This window comes from Malania oleifera, chromosome 13 (assembly GCF_029873635.1).
Source record: "Malania oleifera isolate guangnan ecotype guangnan chromosome 13, ASM2987363v1, whole genome shotgun sequence".
In the NCBI taxonomy this organism is placed as follows: Eukaryota; Viridiplantae; Streptophyta; class Magnoliopsida; order Santalales; family Ximeniaceae; genus Malania; species Malania oleifera.
Genome location: NC_080429.1, coordinates 86,022,711 through 86,045,281, shown reverse-complemented (window position 1 = coordinate 86,045,281; position 22,571 = coordinate 86,022,711). Strand labels below are relative to the sequence as shown.

Genomic DNA, 22,571 nt, shown 5'->3' with positions numbered 1-22,571 from the left:
CATCACTCGCAATCCCCTCAGAACCACTATCCAAGTTGTTATCCTTAGGCTCCATTCTGAAAGTAAGATAGGAATCGGTTAGAATTCCTATATCATACACAGTTAACACAATCATTGAAAGCTAATCATGTTAACTATAACTCTCACAGGTCCAAGTTTGTCCTACCACACCGACATGAAACCATCAATGGTTTGCCATAATTTTACTTAAATCGTCATTTTAGAAAAAATATAGAACACTGCCAATGAGTCCCCGTCTAAGAACAAAACAACTCTCGACCTACTCTACCCATTTCCTACATCCTATACTCTGGTATGTACACATAACTACGCCTAACAAAGCCTACAAGATCTAACAACTTGATTAGCTCTAATACCAAGTTGTCACACCCCAAACCCGTGAATGGGCCCCAGGTGTAAATTTAGTAACCTAACCTGTTTCTATATCAATTAAAATATACATGATACTACACTGAATGAGGGTTTGACCCCGTGGGGTACACACGTACACCCTATACACATCCACATACACATACATACACATCACACACACAGCGGAAATGTTCTTTCTATACATACATCATACCATACTAGAGTCTATACATAACTAGAGTTTACTCTACCAAAATATGGTACGTACCCTGGGTGTCTACAAAACCCAACCATGACAACCCGATTATAATTTTCGTACTTACAAAAGTACTATACACAGCTAACCGACAACCACGCTCCCGTTACGCTAGGATGCTAGTGACAACTACTTGAAGGACCTAACAAACATTTGTATAATCGGGGTGAGACACCTCTCAGTAAGGAAGAAAACATGTTATATCAGTGTGTGGTATACAAGTGTTATTTCGACATAAAACATAACACAATACAGTTCTAGTATTTTCACAATCCAGTTCTAGTACATACGATACCCAAACATACAGTCAGTGTCTTCAGACTCAAGCACCCGATACCTTGCAATAAACAAAGCCCCACAGCGATATTGTTACTAATATGGCGTCCACTCACACCCATCAATGACTAGTCGAAACAAACAAACGATATTTCACACCCTCGAATATAGAGTCGGACACTCTCGCCCACGGTATTTAGCTGAAACATGGTGTTTGCCCATGGTAATTAATCGAGACATGGCAAATTTGACAAAACCTGGAACAATTTTGAAACTCATGTTCCTATACCCATCATCTTATGGTATTTAGTTGTCATAGCTGTTTTACGAAACCTGGAACATTTTAAATACAACAGTTCATTCCACACTTATTTGAGTATACAACAATCATATCGTTTTCAATTCGAGAATACAGTTTAATACAAATACATGTACGGTCATCTCAATACTACAGTTTTATACAACATATGATTTTCCGATAGAAATAGAGATGATACCCTAAACCCCCAATTTTCCCCAAAACTGTAACCCAAAAATCCTGCATTTTCACCTGATAGATTTTTCCAAATAAGTAGTCAAAACATACATACAATCGTAAACTACACGTTTACCAATTCTGATTTCAAAAATAACTTATATAAATAGAATCCCCTTACCTTTTCCTGAATACCAAAACACGAACTCTACGACTCCAAAACTATGAATCGAGTTCTCAAAACCTAAACATCAAAGAACTATACTTCACTATAATTCTTACTACTATATATATACTGAAACGAAAATGAAATCGGACCTTTACCTCGATTTTGGGTCAAAACCCGAAAATCTTCAAAACGTAATTCTGATCCACTATACTCGAAGAGATTCTCCTCCTGATCCATGTGGTAATTTTGAATCGTTGATTCCGACAACAGGCGGCCCAAAATCCTAAAGAGAGGGAGAGGGAGAGAGAGAGACAGAGAAAGAGAAAACGAGAGAGGATTTAGATTTCTTAACCATGAAGCAATGGAAAATTCAACTTATAGACCTTTGACTCGACCAAACTCGTCAACGAGACGGCATCCTCGTCGACAAGCTGCAAAAGGAAACTCGTCATCGACAAGGTAAACTTGTTGACGAGCCTGAGATTTCAAGATTTCCCAAACTATCTCGGCATCTCCTCGTCGACGAACCACTAATCCTCATCATTGAGCTACCCAAGGGACTTCGTCGACGAGAAGAGAAGCCCTGTTGACGAGCCCTACTGATTTTTACTTTTTTTAATTTTTCTTTTCTTTTCTTATTTATTTAATACACCTATCTTGGGTCGGGTTCTTACAATTCTAATTAAGAATATGAAAGTGATTTCATCCTTTTCAGGAGAATATGTATTCTCATAATCAATTCCAGATTTGTACGAGAAATCTAGTGCCACAAGCCTTCGTTTTTATTGAGTAATTTCATTATTTCATTTCGCTTGTGCACAAATATCCATTTGTATCCAACGGGTTGGACACCTTCTGGCATCTGGACTACAAGTCCAAAAAAAAAACTTCTCCTTTTAATAAAGAGTTTATTTATGTTGTGATAGCTTATTTCCATTTTGGCCAATTATTTCTATATCCACATTCATTAATAGATTTAGATTCAAGATCCTCATTACTTTTGGTAAAGTAATTACTTTTGGTAATGCTATTACTTCTGCTAAAGTTATTATTACTTCTAGTAATATCAGTAGCTACTGCATATGTAAATCTGTTTTGACAACAACTTTATTTCTATCTCACATTTCTCTTATGTAATAAATTGAGATCTCATTATCATTATTTTCAAGGACCTGTCCCTTTTCAAGGGATGTCTCTTTAGGAGTTTCCTCTTCAGGAGATTTCTCTTCAGGAGTTTCCTCTTCAGGAGTTTCCTCTTCAAGAGGAGTTTTCTCTTCAGAAGATTCCTCTTTAGGAGTAGTTTTCTTTTCAGGAGATTCCTCTTCAAGAGATTCCTCTTCAGGAGGTTCCATAATAGGAGTTTCATTTTCAGGAGAAATGGGTTTGTGAATATTAAATGAATTATCCACCTTTGTAATCTCTTCTAAAGTGTTTACATATTTCAATTTTCTTCTTCTAGGAGTTTTATCTTTTGCACCAACAAGATTTCCACGCTTAACTTGCGGCTTAGGTTTATTAACTGGCTATTATACGTGTTGGAATATTTGCAGTACGAATATGAAATTTTAGTATGACCTTAGTATTTGCAAAAGAATCCAGTAACTGATTTGCAATCCCTTGTAAATGTATAATCTTTTGAACTACAAGTTCACTTTGATTTGTACGAGAATCTAAATGAAATAAATTCATAACATTCCATATGATTTCACGTTGTCCTTCAGGCACTGATTTTGCTCCCCAAAATGACAATTAATTTTCCTTAAAAGTAAGCAATATACATGAAATCATTTGATAAAAGAATCTTGTTCTTTTAGTGGATGACCATGTTAATTTTCAATGATTTTTCGCATCATTATATCTCCAGGATGTCTAAGATAATCATGTCAAAGTGTAAATAACTTTGGATCATTACACTTCTGTTGTAAGACATTAAATGATTTTACTACTGCTTTAATCTTTGGATAATACAGTTCAAAAGATAAAGTTGTCATTTTTTCTAAAATATGTTTTTCCCATAAACAATAGAAGTAATATAAAGAAAAAAATTTACTGCCTTCATTTGTAATTTCAATGTGATTGGGTTTTAAATCTTTAAAGCTTAATAGATTTCTTCTTGATCTGTTGGAATATAAAACTTTATCGATTTGTAATGAAGTACCATTAGATAACTTTATATTAGATCTTCTGGAACCTTTAATCAAATTTGTAGAAACAAATATTGTATTAATATTTATTGAAAATATATTCAAGTAAGAAAATTTCTATCTCAAAAATTTGTGTGTTGTAGCTCTATAAGCTAAACATTTTTTTTCCCTTAGAATTGATCAAAGCAATGATAAATCCAAACATAATATTACTTACTTTGCATCATTGTTTGATTAGCAAAAAAATTAACAATATTTATTTTTACTTCTTTACTATTTTCCTTTTCATTTATAGAGGCTTGGTATAGATCTACGAAATGCCTGAGTGCACGACAGGTACGTGACCAATGACCTTTTACTCTGCATTTATAGCATTTATTTTCATGATGCGTATCATTGATTATCTCGCTTCTAGGGGTCATCCCTCTTCTGGGGGTCATCCATCTTCTGTGGTTATCCCTCTTCTGGAGGATTGTAACCTCACGTCTCGATGCCATTGATTATTTCAATCACGGCTACAACCATGTCCACAACCATACCTTTGACCTCATCTTCAACCACGAAATGTGTTCATATTCACTTCAGAGAATAGGATTGAACCAATTGGACGATTTTGGCAATATTTTATCAAAAGCTCATTATTTCGCTTGGCAGCAAGACATAATATGAATTCATAAAATTTATTAAATTTCTTATCCCTATATTGCTGCTGCAGGAGCATATTAGTAGGATGGAAAGTGATAAAAATCTTTTCAAGCATGTCTTCATCAGTAATATTTTTACTACATAGTTTTAGCTTCAAATTAATTTTTTGTAGCGCTCAATTATATTTACGATTATTTTAAAATCTTACAACTTCAGGTGCAACCAGTCATATTGAGCTTTTGGTAAAATCACAATCTTTTGATGGTCAAATTTATCCTTTAAAATGTTTCTATAAGATAAGTGAGTTTTTAACAGTGAGGTATTCAATATTTAATTCTTCCTCTAATTAGAGAGATAACGATTATGAGAGAGAGAAGAATTATTAATTAGATGGGAAGATGAATATAAAATAAAGGAGGCAAATACATTTGAGCCCATGCATTATAATAATAATAATAATAATAATAATAATAATAATAATAATAATAATAATAATAATAATAATAATATTTTCTTAATAAGTTGTTCAATCCATGCACCTTCCAAACACCATCATACATACATGCATGAGGAAGATCATGACTTTTACGCGATCCTGCAGGGATGCGATATTTTTATCTAAAATCGTATTTTCCAAATTCAATGCATTTAGATGGATTTTGACATCAAGAATATACGATACATAATTATTGCCTTTTGACGTCAAAGTGGAACAAATTAAATTTTTTTTTTTATGTTCGTCATTTAAATAAATTAACAATAAGGCAATTTGTAAAAACATAATGTAAAAGTTAAAATAAAATTGAGATAATAATATAAAATTATTTTCACCCTTGTGGGGTACTTAAATATGTTTTTTCAGGAACATTATTTTATTTTTCTCAATTTGTACTCTTCAAGAATATGATCTCAATTTATAATATTAAATTGGGTAATAATTTATCACATTTTTAGGAGGTTAAATATACTACCTCATTTGGAGGATAAATATTTCACCTCTTCAGAAGGTCAATTTTATGTTTCTTCGGGAGGTTAAAAACATACCCTCTTCTAGAGGTAAATATTTACTATCTCTTCTGAAGATTAGATATATAGTCTCTTATAGTAACTCAAACAAAAAAAAAAAAAAAATCTTGGAGGAGATATTTTTAAATTTCTTTAGAGCTAAGTTATGTTTATTATATAACTCTCTCTCTCTCTCTCTCTCTCTCTCTCTCTCTCTCTCTCTCTCTCTCTCTCTCTCTCTCTCTCTCTCTCTCTCTCTAAGATCTCAAGCCTCTTTGCCCGAATTAACGATCCATCGTTACTATGTGGATCAGCAGGTGAATCTCTAGAAGTCCTACGAAGTAGAATCTTGATTTGAGGATTTCTGAATTTTTACCTTGAAGTTGAGGTAAGGGTCAAAATGAGCCTAGTGACTTGTAGATTTGTACTAAATAGGGTGATATTGACGTATGGTCTTTTGGTTTTAGGATTTGGGAATTCGTGTGGCTGTTTCGAGCCATTTGGAGTCGTGTTTCGGTATTTGAGAACAGGTAAGGAGATTTGTTTATATAAGTTATTTTTAAAATCTGATTCAATAGAACTGTAGGCTATGTTTATACGGATGTTTTGGTTACTTGTTTGAAAAATTTCACCAGGTGAGATTGTCGGTTTTTTGAGTGTGCGATTTTCAGGAAATTAGGGTTTCGGGTATCGTCTCCGCTTCTTTTAGAAAATCGTTTATTTGAATAAAACTAAAGTATAGAAATGATCGTACCTTTATTCTATGTTAAACTATATTTCTAGATCAATTATCATATTATTGTTTAATTATGCAAATAGGTGTGGCAGGAGAGGATATTTTGTGATGATTGAGTTGTAATGTGTTTGAAATGGAATATAGGAACTGGAGTTCCAAACTATTTTCAGGAATGATGGTTACTGACATGCCGATTTCATTACCGTGGGGTCAATAATGACATGTCGGTTTGATTTCGTGGGGTCGTAAGACATGCTGGGTTAATACCGATGGTTGTAAATTACCGATTTATGCCGAAGAGTGTGAAAACACTAGATTTGTGTCGGTTCAATACCGTGGGTCAATAATGACATGTCGGTTTGCCGGATTATGGTTACTAAAACGCCGGTTCAATACCGTGGGGTCAATAATGACAAGCCGATTTGCCAGATAATATCGAGGATTGTGGAATTCTGGTTCAATACCGTGGGTCAATAATGACATGCTGGATTGCTGGATTATACTGATGATTGTGAAATATACTGGAACTGTTTGTGAAAATACTGGAAATGCGAAATGCTTTGTTTCTTATTGGAATAACACTCATGTGCCCACATACCGATATAACTTTATTCTCCCTTACTGAGAAGTGTCTCACCCCAATCATACAAATCTGTTTCAGGTCCTTCAGGTAGCTGAACCTAGTATTTTAGAGGGTTCTAGAGCGTAGTATTCTGTTAGTTTTTGTAAGTACTGTTGTGAGTACTAAACTGTAGCCGAGATGTCATTTTGGATTATGTTGGATACCTTGAGTTGATGTTTTGTATTATGACAAACTTAGTACTCTGGTATAAATGAATGTAATAGGTTGAAATATATTCTGCTGCGTTATTCATGTGAATAGTGGTTGTGAGTAGGGTATTCGCAAGCCCTATCGGGTAGGACCCTCATATTTATTGGTATCATAGATGTTTGTATGTACAGATACAGGTTAGGTTCTCATATCACACCCTGGGGCCCACTTTCGGGGTTTAGGGGCGTGACATCTCTCTTATGGAGATTATATATATATATATATACAAGAGATTTAAATATATTGACTCTTCAAGAGGTCTATCTCTTCAAAATATTAAATATATATACGAAAAATTTAAATATATATAGTCTCTTCAAGAGAACTATTTTACCATCTCTTCTGGAGATTAGTACTTTATATATATATATATATATATATATATATATATATATATAGGCGGTATAAAAATAAAATCATCTATTAAGGCGATATAAATATACAAATATATGTCAGTCGGTTAGAGTCTCATAAATTAAATAAGAAATAAAGAAATATGTCAATTGGTTAGACTCTCGTGTTGATAACATTATAAAATGATGCAAAAATTAATAATAAAATAAATGAAGATGAGTAGAAAATAAATGAAGACGAGACTGGATTTTTATGTGGCTCGGATATACCTACTCCACGAGCGGATAGGATCAGAAGTTCACTATTTAGAAGGAATTACAATATAGATCTCACTTTGTACAAAATATGTTTTCCACCTTCTGTTTACTTCTTCACTTTTGTTCTTCTATGCATAATTTCTTTGTGCGAGTATTTTCATCTTCTCTAAGCACACCCTTTATTTCTCTACTCTTTCTTCTTCTTTCTGCGTATAATTTTATATCTCTCTCAAAGGAAAAAGATCCTTTTATAGAAAAAGTGGAGGAGATTGGGGAAGAAAAATATTGTAGCCTAATCTTCATCATCCGACATTTCAAAGGAGCAGGTGTAGTGTGTGAGAGAAATAGGAGAGAATGAGACATGCGAGCGAGGGAGTGTGCATGAGGGGGAGACAAGAGGGAGAGGGACAGCCACTATCTTCCTTTTATAGAAGACTCTCCTTATGGACAAAAGAAGTATACTTCTTAACGTTTTCTAGCATGAAATTCCCTAAAAAAGAGTTCTGGTTGCGATAAGAAAACAAGGTCATAAATTGGTGCTAGTGTCTTCCGAAGGATAAAAAAAAAAAATTAATTAATCAATAACAAGTCTTTGCGCCTTTAATTCGATAACATCAAAATATCAAAAATCAAGTGATTCTCAAGCTAATTTTAATACAAGTTAAATTGCTTTTATGGGCAAATTGAAACAAAGAATTATTTTATCAAAAAACAAGTGATGATTTTTTCAAGATTCTCCAATTATCTCTTGCCCAAGTTTCCGTTAAATAATGGAAGGGCATCAAATGGCGTTACAATGACACATGCATGCACACATGTTTGCTATTTATACCACCATCTTATGCATATTCTACCAAATAAAATTAAGGGAAGGGCTTTTCGACAAGGGTACTCTTAAGCTCTTTAAACTTTGAATGAAGTATTTATCTTAGGGCAATGTCATCCAGCATGTCCACGCACGCATAAGAAGAGAAATTGTTGTTGACGGTGCAAGGGCATTTAGTTTGAGTTGGAGCATCAACTGGGAGAAGAAGTTATCCAGTTGGTCATTAAGGCAATCAACAATTAGTAGGGATTTTTCAATTAGTGTTTTTCAATGTTTCATGAGAGTATATTACATGCTTCTGGAGGTAATTTTATGGTCATTTTAGCCAATTATAATTCATCCATGGAAAGATCATACCAAATAAAAGAGCCAAAACCATATATATATATATATATATATATATATATATATATATATATATATAAAATTGCTTTAATAAATAAAGCAACAAAAGCGTGCACATGCGCACACCAAAGCAACAGGAAAATAAGTAATTTTGGTTTTTGTAATGCGAAAAAAATAAAACCCCCACTCACACGCACGTATGGTATGTAGGATTATTAGCAACGATGCCTTGGTGCATGATTTCATACCCAATAAATTCTTCAACACAAAAAAAGGCACAACTTCTATTTCAATACTCCTCCTCGCACCACTTCTATTTTTCAAGAGATGAGGAATATCAGAAGCTTCCATTTCCATTTCAAATTGGTTGAATATTGGAAAGCACCCTCTGTTTTAAAAGTGATAAATATTGCAAGGGAGAAGAAGGCATTCTTAACATTTCAAACCTCTACTGTACAGGAGCCGGAGGAGGCATTGTAGCCCCCTTTGTGAGTACTTTTAATAATAATAATAAAGTATTTATAACACTCAAAGCTACTTAAAATAAATACTTTTATAAAATAAAATAAAAACAGGCGACGCTTGATATGTACCTTAACAAACACCTATTGTCAACAATACTTTTTCAGAACCCCTTGTTTTCAAACTATGAAGTAATCTAAAATAGTTTTTTGACCACTTATAAATGATACTGTTCATAAACGAAATCAATTTTGTAAATATAAAAAAATTTGTAGTTACTTTATAATTTTTTCAAAAAAATAAAAATTAGAAGATAATCATATACTATTTTACTATATAAATAATATATTAATTGTTAATGAAATATAAATCAATTTTGGAATAAAGAAGAACTATCTATTAATTTAAATTAATATTAAAAATTAAAAATACTAATTTAATTAATATGATAATGGTATGTTATAAATATAAATCAAAAATAATATTATTATTTTTACTTAATAGAAATATTTAAATATTAATTAAAAAGACCACTCAACATAATTATTAATTAAAAATTAATTATATATCATTTCATTATGCATTATAATCTATTAATTATTAATAAAATTATAATCAAATTATGGAATGAATAAAAAGAATCATCTATAAATTCTAATTAACATTAAATAAACTAAAAAATTTAATTAGTTATTAATACTATTTTAAAAAAAATTAATGTGATAATCATGTATCATAAATATACATTAATAAATACCTTTAATTTACAAATTCCAAACTTTAATCAATAAGAAGCATTTGGTTCGCGGCATCCAGAATATTGCCATGGAATGACATTCCGTGAATCCCACTTCCGAGAATGGAATATCTGAATCATGAGAATATCCTTATTTGGTTTACATTGTAAGATGTACACAAGATTCTCATGTGAATTTTTAGTTCAACATGAAAATCCTAACAGATATTTCAAGAACATGATCATTATATCCAACGCATATGTATAATCAACATATGAAAAATAATTATATTTTTAATACAAAAACTTACTAAGAATACAAAATGAAATTCATGTGCTCAAATTTTCAACAATTATGTATTTAAAAACTCAACAATTAAATAATCAGTTAATCAAAATAGTTGAAAACAATATAGTATCTAAATATTAACCGGTATATTAAATTTTTACAACACAATAATAATATTATTTTCCTTCTTGTTAATAGTTTATTATTTTAAGTATAATAAGAAAGTGATACTATGTTATAGGAACATGATTTTAACCTGCTCATTTACGCAGCACTCTCGTGGCTTGAAATTGGTATCAGAGTCTTGTGGTTCTATGATCAGTAAAAGAGAAAAAGAAAAAGGGTCACTTTTTTTATCAGAAGACTTCTATAAAGTATAATATAAGATTTTATGAGAACTTAATTGAAGAAGTGTGGAGAGAAGTTTTTCAGACTACCTTCTTCTAGAGTCAATTTTGAATTAGATCCTATAATACTTGATTTAAAAAGAGTTAAGTCAGATCTTGAATCACAGCTACCAGAGATTGACGAGCAGATTCATCTATATCAATCTAGAATTAGGCAGTGTGAACGACAATTAGAGCAACTCCACAGAACCTCAGAATCAGAATTAGACGGCCAAGATCTCATTAATCTTTAAAAATGACTGATAAAAAGTCTGTTACGAGTAATATTAGAAAAATATTGAGAAGTTATGAAGATAGGATGACAGATCTTGAGCAAACTCAAGAAGCTAGAAGTAGTATATTAGGAAGGTATACACTTAGAGACTATGAGGAAGCACAGGAACAAGAGGTTCAAAGTGCCCTCAGAGATATAAACGAAACTAAAGTCCTATCAAACATTATAGAAGATATCCAGAAAACTCAAGATGAGCTGGATAAGCTTCTACATTGAGAAAAATGGACAGATAATGAAGTCTCAGAGATTCATAAAAGAATCAATAATAAGTTGAATGAGGTAGAAGACCTCAAGGCTAAGAAACTAGTCAGTGCTGAAAAAATTCTTGCAAAGACTAGTAAGGGTTCTACAAGAGGTGGAACTGAAGTAGCAGGACCAACAAGATTTTCAAAAATAGTAAGTTTTCCAGAAGTTTCATCTTGGGATGCAAAGTCAGTATGGCAACCCCTAAGATTGGAACCTCACCCGTGGGAGTGAAAGAAATTATCTTTCAAAGAAATGCTCCAAACTACAGCAAAACAGCAGGAGTCTGTTTTGAATTATCTAGGAAGAATTCAAGAAGAATTTAGACCTAAGAAGAGTATTCTAGAAGGGATACCCCAGAACGGGACAATACTTAGATTAGATTGTGAAAAAGATCCCGCAGTCACGATAGATGATTAGACTATGGATATTAGATACAATATCCTAAGTCATGGCGTTGAAACTTGGAACGTAGAATGAGCTTATAAGTTTGTAGTATCTACCCTGGGAGGAAATGTAGGAAATTTCTGGGAAATATTGTAGAGAAATTCATATGTAAGTGCAATAATCCTAGACACTATTAAGATCCCAGATGAAGTAATCGCCATTATAGCAAATTTTCTCAAATAGGAGTTTGTAGGATATTCGCTAGTGGATAAGAGGGATGAATTAATAAAGAAAGCCAGAATGGCAATCACAAAAATTCAAATATGTGATATGTGTTATTTTGAAGAATACCTTTGTGAGTTTCAACATTGGTATTATCAATTAGGCCCCCAGGACCAAGCTTATGCCAAAGAGGTTTTTGAGGAGAAACTATCAGGCAATTGGCCAGGATTGGTAGCTCAAGCCGTAAAACAAAGACTAGAGAGAGATACAAAAGTATCAGATGCTCTAGGAGTAAGAGCAAAAACAATAAGGCGGATGATAAGACTTTACTATATGCAAAGACATGTCTTGCATGACGTAAAAAGTATGTCATTCATGAATCCAGCATGTTGCCCTAAGACAAGTGGGGTTGCAGGCAGATATGGTTGTACCCAGAAGCCAATTAGGAACTCAGAAAGAGTAGAAACTAGTTGTGCAAGAGGTACGTGCCATACAAAGATTAGATCCTCTAAGTTTAAAGGAAAAACTTGGAAAAGATTTGGAAAAAGGAAAGGCTCTAGAAAAGGGCAGAAAAATCCAGAAAAAAGATATCTTAGACTCAAAAGGGTTAGGGAAGATGTCAAGGAATTGTTCAAGAAAAAGTATGGACGATATCCTAAGTGTCCACAAGGAAAATCACTGGAAGGCTGTGATTGTTGTTGGTTTTATGGCAAGAAGGACCATAAAACTAATAATTGTCTAGAGGCGAAAAAGAGGAAAGGTAGCCTTACAAAGATTTTAATGGAAGATTCCTCAAAATTGTTATATGAACCAATTTGGAGAGAGGAAATAAACTCAGATGATGATAGCATATATTTTATTTTCTTAGAATACTCTGAATTAGAAGAAGAAGAAGATTCAGAAGAAGAATCTCCTCATTATATCAAGCTACTGGCTATGATGAGAGCAATAGATAAAGCACCAGAATTAGTTTCTCTAGCAGGAGAAAAAGAAGATCTAGTGTAGACCACAGAAACATCCCTTCTTACTAATGGATCTATCCCAACCTGGATGATTCCATAATGGACGTATCTTACCTTTTTATCCATGGCTTTCTTAACTTCTTGTGTGGTTAGTAATGGAACTATGAACGTGCATGCATCCGTGCTAGATACTTTTGCAGTTACTTCTTTCTCGATAACCTTTACAGTTTCTTTGTAAGGTATCCATGAGGTTTGGTATGCTTCAGCCCAACTGGCTCGAAACGTCCTCCATTCCTGCCAAAATGATGATCACAATCTTGCAAGAAAGCCTACCATCAAGGCAGAGAAGTGCAGAGATCATGGTTGGACAAGATTGCACTCGCCCACGTAGTCAGGTTGATTGATATTTCTACCAAAAATTGTTGTTTCCAAATATTCACATGTTTCTGGAAGAACCTAGTACTGCTTTTTAATTCCCAAACATGTATCCACATGAATTTAGAACTAAAACATTTTTTTCTAATTCAGAGATTCAAAAACAATAATTAGGAGTAATTTTTCTGCTAAAGCATGCCCTGAGGCATGTATTTCAAACTTCACCATCAGCAAGGGTGCAATCAAAGGGCTGCCGCCATCTTTTTTTTAAACAAAAAAATTGAGGCAATTTTTATGATTTAGAGTTTGAGTCTAAATTCAAATTCAAGTTCAAATGTATATACCCAGGCAATAAATTCTAAACACATGTATTTCATATCCATTACTTTTAAATGCTATCCAAGTAATGAATTTGCAAGTTTATGTATTTTAAGATTATAGATTTAAAATTCATGCATTTAAAATGCTATGTATGTTTACTTATGTTGTTTCTAACAAATCTACAAATTCGAAAGTTTTAAGAGTTTAAAACCTAAATGAAATGCCAAGCTGCAAGTTCCAGCTTGTTCATAAAATTGGCGGCCACCGAGAACATGGCGTTTCAACCAATGGCAGTCAGCAGAAATGAATGCTCTGGGCCAACAGTCATTGGAAAATTAGCTGGGAAGTTCCAGGGGAGTTCTGCAGTGCTCATGGAAGCATGTTCAGCAGCAGTTGAACCATGAAATTCTCAACTGAAATGAAATTGAATTGAATTTTATCATGTAATTCTTTATTCCCTTCTGTCCTTACATTTCGCAAACCTGAACCTGAATCTGGCATGACGTAATTTCTTTCAGCAGGGCTAAGGGACAGATTATTGTATTTTGGTTCGAAACTGCAACCATTCTTTAAGCCATAATTGCAAATGATAAGAACGCGATTTACTAAGTACACATTCAACCGTCCTAGATGTATTGAACATATTAGCAATACCACAGCATTCCTATCCTTGTTAGGCAATGCAACAGGGCATTCTCAACGGATGCAATAGTTTCAGTCTGAATGATCTCTTTTTTTAGCCTGACTTAGAAGTTTGTTTTATCACAACCCAGAACGGAACAAATAGTACTTATAAAAGAAACCAATACCATAGATTAATCCCATGATTAGAGGAATAGGAATCTCAACTTCGCGTGGGTGGACGAGCAGGCCCCAGGTAGTTCGTCACCAATCCCATAATGGCAAACCTGGTTCAGATGTAAAAAATAGGAAGGTGGGAACAAAAATCAGAACCAACAATAAGGTGTAATACTGGAAAATTTCAGTTTTAAGGGCAAGAAAATATAATTCAACCTTTTTATTTTGTTTTAAGGTGAATCAATTTTCACCATAATATCATAAAAGAGATGAGCAAACCCATTGAGGCTTCCACACAAGGGGCGTATCATCTTAACCTATAATAGAAATCCCTTTCATGTGCACGCGCACGTGTGGGTGCTAAATAAAAAAGCTCACAAATCTATAACATATAAAAGAAAACACATAACCTATAAAATTAATAATAATCAAAAGAGATTAGTTTATCATACGTCTAACACATCCAATATTCGTTATTTCCATCAAATAACATACTGGCAACTAGGCACCCTGTTTTGCGGTCTTACTACTCATGCTGATCGCATTATTCCAAGCCTAAAATGAGTACTCCATGATGCACTAGAAAAATTTACCAAAAAACTCAGGTAAGTTGGATTGAAGTCAGACTTCAACAATTTGCAGCAGAACACGCAAATAAGATATTGAAAGCATTTTAAAATCTGTAAGCTTGCCATATGACGAGTATGGAAATGGCAGATTGAAAGCTTGCTCAAAAGAAGCATGACCACACCCTAGAAAAAAGCCTTACTTCAACCACAAGAATGCAGCATTAATCAAACAGGCACCTTTAAAAAAGTATTTAAATAAAAAAATGAAGAGGCCAAGCCATAAATTATACCAGCCACCACCAGGACACTTACTGCCTCACTAATGAACCCTATGCAAAAATTGACCAAGTCTTATCATTTATTGAATCAAAGCCTAGCAAAATTGGCAAAAATATAATATTTGTTTGTCTGCCGTTATGCTCTACTTTGAGTCATATCCGTTGTTGAATCAAGAGACATAAAACCTTTTCTCCGTACCTCCACATCCATTTTGGAGCTCCCATAATCATACCCAACCTTCAAAAAGCTATTATACACAAGCAAACTATCCAAGGGAAATCCCATTCTAAACCAATTAGTGCTGCGTTAGTTAACACAAATTTATCCATTCATTTCATGTACAATTGTTTGTTCTATTTCCAATTAATAACCAGAAGTACAACATTTTAAACCATCTATTTTTAAATGGTACTAATAGAAGTATCTATATCCTCTAAAGCTCCATTATTCCTTCACCTACAGACCAACAGAACATTCAAAAGATGATCAAGGGATCAGCTCAAGCACATCTTTTCTCTGTCAGAATGCCCCTATCAAACCCCAAATCTTCCAAGACAGCCAGCTGTAAAATCAGAATTCCAAGCATAGATGGAGCAATTTCCCAAAGATTTCTGGCCCAGCAATACTAATTAGAACGTGATGCAGAGAATCAGGTTTTCTTTTTCAACATGAAACACCAATTGCTACTAAGATCCCATTTGTGCAGGCTGTCTAGGGCCAAAATCCTCCATCACGAAGCTTCCCAAGCAAAGAAAGCAACTTTAGAGGGTGCTCCTGTTTACCAGATGGCTTTCCATGGGAAGGAGATTCTCCCCTCCGGATTACTATTCCCAAAAATCCTGGAGAAAATTTACCGTCAAAGGATCCTTTGAGATTTTCCATTTTGCATTCTCAACCCAACGTGGTGCAAGAAGAATCCCATACAAACTGCCAAAAAAATTTGTAAAGCTATCCAAGACCCAGTGATGGACTCTTGTAAATAGCATATCCCACACCACCCCGCCCTGCTGAAGTGACAACAAGAGCTCACCAACAGAGTCTTGTCTCTGGCTGCAAGGACAAATCTGGAGAGTGATTTTCCAAAAGTATTGCTCCACAGCATCATGCTAGAAAAGGATTGTATTCCCTCTTCCAATTCCAAAATTAATCTGCTCAAAATATTGCTCCCAGCCTTTTTCTTATACATTTCAACGGTCCCAGCCCATATATGCCTCTTGTATACTAAGTAATCCACCGGCCCCTTCCACTTGGTACCTTGTAGCCAGCACTTTTCCCCAAAGTTCTACCTTCTCCATCATCAAAAACTTCCAAAGATATTTACCCAACAATGCCCTGTTGAAGTCAACTAGGCTTTTAATTCCTAAACTCCTACAAAGAGGTGGTCACTCCCCAAACTAAATGGTATTTTAAACTCCTTTCACATACTACCCAAGACAAATCTCTTCTAAATATCTGTTAAGTCTCCTCACCTTCTAGTTTGGAAGGGGGAAAAGGCACATCAAGTAAACTGGTAAATAGTAAAGTGTACTCTAAATGACAGTGAACCTCACCTTTTCCACCCTGCTAAGGGAAAAAGGCACATTAAGTAAACTGGTCAATTGGAAAGCATACTCTAAATGACAGTAAGCCTCTCACCTTTTCCACCCTGCTAATTGCCTCCCACACCTTACTACCACTGGTTCCTAAATTCATTTGTAATTTCCTCTCACACCTTACTACCACTGGTTCCTAAATTCCTTTGTCCTTAAATTTTGCTCCAGTCTGAAGTCCCAAGAAGGAAAATGAGAGACTTCTGACTTTAAACCCAAGGCATCAGACAAAAGCTCGTCCTCAACCTCTTCCCCATTGGGATAACCTACTTTTACCCAAATTGACCCTTGGACCAGAGACTGCTTCAAAATATAACTGAATACACCTCAAATACAACATTTCATTAAGTTCTGCTCCACAGAAGGTAGTGTCATCTACAAATAAGAGATGCACGATAACCCTTCTCTCAGGCATACCTCTCCCTGCCAAGAATCAAGTGATCAGTGCATGGTCCAATGCCCTACCAAGCATTTTTCAGAGAACCTGCATTACCAAAATGAAAAGAAATGAGGAAAGATTATCCCCTTGAATTAAACCTTAAGAGTAGATAAAACCCAAAGGTACACCATGATTAGAATGGAACCCATAGGAGAAGATATGTACTTCTAAATCCACCTCCTCCACTTTCACCCAAAATCCCTTCATCTCCAAAGGTAGATGATAAACCTCCAGATATCATAAGCTTTCTCCATATCCAATTTGGAGATGACTCTATGCTTCCATCTTAACTTCTTGTCCATTACTTCATTTGCTATTGATACTGCATCCAGAATTATAATGCCCCTCCACAAAAGCATTCTAAAGATGTCCCATCACCTTCACATTACTTCCTTCAATCAAGTAATCTTGAGTAGAAGAACTGTAATTTTAATTATTAGTATAATAAACAATGTTACTAATAATTAAAATACAAATATTCAACTAAAGAACTCACCACAATCCCAAATCACTGACAATCCCACATGAAAAAAATCTTTTGATGGGTACAAAAGCTAAAAATTATCACTCCCAAAACCCACTAGTGTGCAGCATGCACACCATAACCACAATGTGCCACACACACTTTTCACTGCTGCAAACAAAACAGCACATGCACGCTGCTCTAGGCAAATCTCTCTTTCATACACATGCATGCACCCCTCCCTCCACGTACATTACCCCCTCAAAACAAAGACTTCTGTGACACTTATGATCACATGTCCCACATCATAATTGGAAATGTTACAGCAGCTACACTAATTTGTGGAATGATGCGTAGACCATCATAAACACCCACAATTGAAGGCACATATATCCAAGATTCTCCATCTTGGCTTAAAATTGTGTTCATTGCCAAGCACAACAGCTTCATCCCACCAAATTTGAAAGGAAACATTCTTAGGAACACACATACTCCCAAATACCTTCTTTCATGCATGCAACTTCCAATCCACCAACAAAAGTGCTCCCAAGTAACTGGCACAAATTCTTCCCATTCCCTACACCTTGTAACACCACCAACCAACCACTACTAAGTTTCATAACTCCACCTCAAATAGAGTACTCATATCCAAATTCATCAAGTTTAGATTCTTCTAAAATATTGGGGACGTAACTCACGTTCCCAAGCTGATGCAGGACCAAAGTGCAACTATTTCAATTCTCAATTCCAATCCCCTCCTTAAAACTAGTACCTAAGGGCCTTTAATAGGTTTACAATGCTAGAAGATAGGGAAACTAATTAAGAAACATAATTAAGCCAAAATACTAGTTTTCCAAATGATAAGAACCTAGAATCTTGAAGATGTAATCCTAATCAAAATACCATAAATATTAAAAAAAAAATGAAAATACAAATGAAATCCTCTATACTAGCTGCACCAATCTCCCCCAATTAGAAATAATTCGCATTTTAAAAATATGATGGAAAAAGAATCCAGATTGTGACCATGCTAAAAAGGGACCAATATTAAAAGCTGGCTTAAGACCAAAACAAGACCATATGAGTGAATAACCATGGAATTACAGCTGACCAATTTATATTCAGTGATAAAATCAACTAATTAGGAATGGGCTGCAAATTTGAGGCATCCATGGTGTCCTGCAGTGGTTCTTTGATCTCAGTAGTAGCATTCTCAACTAGCTCTACTTGAAAGGGGTGAAAGTAAGATATAAGGGTAAGGTCTTTCTATCAACTTGCAATAAATAGGATCAATGATCAATAGAACAGAGCGAAGCATAGTATAAACCTTGCTTAACCTCAAACAAACATTTCCGTGGCCAAGTTAAAGCTCATCTTCTTCACTGTTCTGCCCTTTTATCTCTGCAGATTCAGTCCGGTTCAGCTGAACTGGTTTAGTTGGTCTGAGTGAACTGGTATGGTTCAGTCTGCTTGAACAAGTTTGGTCCAGTTAAAGGGAACCTGTTTTAAAGTTGCTTCTTTGAACAAAGTCAGACCAAGCATGGTTCCCACTACTTCTCTTTGCTTCAAGCCTATGCAGAGCTGGCAATGGGCATTGTCACGACAAGTGGCAGAAATTTCTGGGACTTTCCTTTATCTTCAAACCTCTGCAGATCTGGAAGCAGCGCAACATCATGGCAATTGGATGCAATATGCAGTAGCAGAACTTCAAGGATGTTGCAGTGGCCCAATGTATAGCAAAGTTCTGCAAAGTCACTTGCTACAAGCTCTTGTAGGCAGTGCTAGAGCTCAGTCAATGATGGAGACCGTGATGACAACTTAATCACTTCCTTTGGTTTATCTGATGGAATACAGGACTTAACTTGGATTCTCTTGGATTCGGAAGGTAATTTGAAGAGGTATAGGTTTAATTGAGGATGTATGAACTTCACTTCACAGTATAAGGAAACAAGAGGCTGCTGTGATGAATGCAAAGGACCGTGAATAATCTGGGTTTCAGATCATTAGAGGGGATCCCCCTGGCTGAATTTTCAACTTTGGTCAATTAGGGTTTGCAAAATATGCATGCATGTATTTAAGTATGTGTCTGTGTGTGTGTGATTGTATGTGTGTATGTGTATTTCATTTTCAGCTTCTACTCAAGGAGATCCTTTTTTTTTTTCTTTGGGGCAATTCCTGTTGTTGTGAAAGATGGATCTGGTGGAGATGGCAGAGGCAGATGCAAGGACCGCAATTTAAGTTAAAATTGCAAACCCTACAAGTTCAAGTGAAAACTCATAGACAACCTTGTCAAACACTACAATCGTGTCAATTTGAGTTGAAATTGCAAACTCTATCAAAATACTGACAGCTGACACAGATTAGTCTGCTCTAATACCACTTGATGCAGGACTGATGTCCAACTACTAATATTCTCAATTCCACACCCCCTCCTAAAAAACACTATTGGCCTTTTATAGGTTTAAAAGGCTTGGAAAGAAACCTAATTAAGCCAAAATACTAGTTTCCTACATGATAGTAATGTAGAATCTTGAAGATATAATCCTAATAAAAACACCATATATATATGTAAAAAGAAATTGAAAGCTGGCTGCATGTCCTGCATGCTGACTGCTCACAGGCACTCTCACCATTTCATCATGCAACCAAATCTTCACAGACCAATTCCCAGCCAGTCCTTCAAGCTTATTAAACCATTATCTCTTTGAATGCACACGATAGGCGCACCCTGGATCAAGTTAGTCCTGCCTATCCTCCTGCACCATCGAAGCCCCACCATCATTGCTGCTAAGAACCACCTTTGATGCAGCCTCATTGCCAAGCACATCAACAACTTCCTGTTTCTAAGCCTCTTTTGGATTCCAGCGCAACTTTTTGAACTTCTTGAAACCCCATCACATTTTCGTACATACATGGTGGATATATCCTTCTCATGACAAAAGTAGCACATTGTTACATTTTCAACCTTGCCTAGGCAGGAAGTATAGTGTCTATAGACTATTTTCTTCTACCATCCACCATTCTCATCACTAATTTCTCTTACCTAGCAAATATATATCTTCTTTCTTTACTTGCAATGTACACCTTCCACATGCAATTTTATCCACCATCACTATGGCTAGTTTAGAGCTTCGTCATTCTCTCACTTCCTACAAGAACTGCTTTCACTTCATCCCCTTGATGTTTTCTCTCCTTACCAACAATGTTGTCACCAAATCCCTGTAGATGCTAGTGATGTGGACAGTCTAAGATAGGGGAAAAATAATCCCCTTGATGATTTCTCTCCCTACCAACAATGTTGTCACCAAATCCCTAATGTATTGTAGAAGCTAGTGATGTGGCAGTCAAGACAATGGGAAAATAATCCCCTTGGTTTCTCTCCCTACCAGCAATGTTGTCACCAAATCCCTAATGTATTGTAGAAGCTAGTGATGTGGACAGTCAAGATAGGGAGGGGGGAGGGGGAGGGGGAGAGAGAGAGAGAGAGAGAGAGAGAGAGAGAGAATACAAAGGGGAGAAAAAAAAAGAGAAAGAGGGGGAAGGAGAGGGAGAAGAAGTAAATAGAAAAATAAAAATGACATGAGAGAGAGAGAGAGAGAGAGATCAAACGTGGACGGAGACAAGCTTAGGAGAAAATGCCAATTTAATTATCCTTTGCATCACAAGCCTATACTTATTAGCAGATAAGAAACGTCAAAAATAAAGTAATTAAAATTTAAAATATAACCTGACCTAGTTTTCATTTTTATAATTTTTTACAGTGACACTCAACAGCTCATAAACAATCATCGACCAGTTGATGTCAAATTTTGCCCATTAAATGAGTGCTTGTGTTTCATATCACTCTCTCAAAGCCATTCATTCCTCTACTAATTTATCAGCTAATTCCTTAAAATCTGCTATCACGCCCCTAAAAGAAAGAAGAAATTCACAAATAAATGCAAAATCACATGTCGATGCATCAAATCGACTTCTAACTTCAATTTCCTGTTGTCATAATGAATTTAATAGTCTGAGCAAGCAGTCCATACAACTAGGAAGAAAAAAGACTCAAAACCCTAAAAATTCATAGTTTGTATCAATTAAAGATTATTTTATAAACGCAAAATACAGTTATGCTTATGTAATCATCTGTCCATCTAGGCTTGCATGCGTGTATGTGTGTGTGTGCCCGTGAGAGAGAGAGAGAGAGAGAGAGAGAGAGAGAGAGAGAGAGAGAGAGAGAGAGAGAGAGAGAGAGAGGAAAGGAGAGGAGAGGGGAGAGAGTTACATAAAGGCCATGGAGATCTGCTTGAGATCGTTTTCCACATTCCTCATGTTTGCAAGCGATTGAGCACAGAATATAATAGCAAGCCACGAGCTCATCTTGTACTGCAAAACGTTGTAATCGTAATTCACAACCATCAAAAGATAGTAAAAAATCAGAATTACGGATAAATCTCAACAACAAAAAAAATGGACAAATCATATGCCTTCGTCTTGATACTATATCATCAAGTATCACAACAATTCATGGTTGAAAAAAAAAAAAGTACAAAACGAAATGTGAAGTTTTAAAGAATCTGTTAACAGTGCCGACCCTGAACATGACTCCAGCAATGCCAAAGATGACGGCAATGAAGCCCGAGTAGTCCACCGGAAGGTCTTGCGGGGGCAGCACTGGAGGTACGTACGGCTTTGCCGTGGACGGCTGCCGTGGATCGCTCGCAGATGACGAGTTGTGCGACATCTCTCGGTCTTTTGCCTTGGTGGAAACCGAGAAACAGAATTTCTTTCCGACGGTATTGTCATCTTTATAATCTACGGCTCAACGTGATTCCCGTTTCATATTTATACGATTATTCCAAAATAATATGCAAGAAAATAAATAGAAAAATAAATAATGACGTAACTCGTGATTCGATTATACATACGTGAGATAAAAAATTTCACTATTACAAGTAAAATTCTAAGATGATTTGTAACCAATATTTTACAAAATATCAATTCTCTTTACTTTCTCTCCTCTCTTCACTTATCCTCCCTATATGTTTACTTACATGGAACATCAAATGTGTATGTCAC

General features: G+C 35.2%; 1 protein-coding gene across 1 annotated transcript; it reads right to left on the bottom strand.

Annotated features, from left to right (window-relative positions):
- Positions 1 to 13,950: 13,950 nt before the first annotated feature.
- On the bottom strand, positions 13,951 to 22,305 carry LOC131145611 (protein Asterix). The gene is made up of 3 exons (XM_058094786.1): positions 22,087 to 22,305; positions 21,778 to 21,878; positions 13,951 to 14,278 (listed from the first exon to the last, which is right to left on the bottom strand). The coding sequence occupies exons 1-3, from the start codon at positions 22,234 to 22,236 to the stop codon at positions 14,215 to 14,217; spliced, it is 315 nt and encodes a 104-aa protein (XP_057950769.1). The 5' UTR covers positions 22,237 to 22,305; the 3' UTR covers positions 13,951 to 14,214.
- Positions 22,306 to 22,571: the final 266 nt, after the last annotated feature.

What these genes read in the sequence shown, in the direction of transcription:
- LOC131145611 (XM_058094786.1), bottom strand. Translation starts at nt 22,236, where the DNA reads ATGTCGCACAACTCGTCATCTGCGAGCGATCCACGGCAGCCGTCCACG. An exon ending in TTGCTGGAGTCATGTTCAGG is followed by an intron (nt 21,879 to 22,086) that starts GTCGGCACTGTT and finishes AACGTTTTGCAG; the next exon opens with TACAAGATGAGCTCGTGGCT. An exon ending in CAGATCTCCATGGCCTTTAT is followed by an intron (nt 14,279 to 21,777) that starts GTAACTCTCTCC and finishes CATCTGAACCAG; the next exon opens with GTTTGCCATTATGGGATTGG.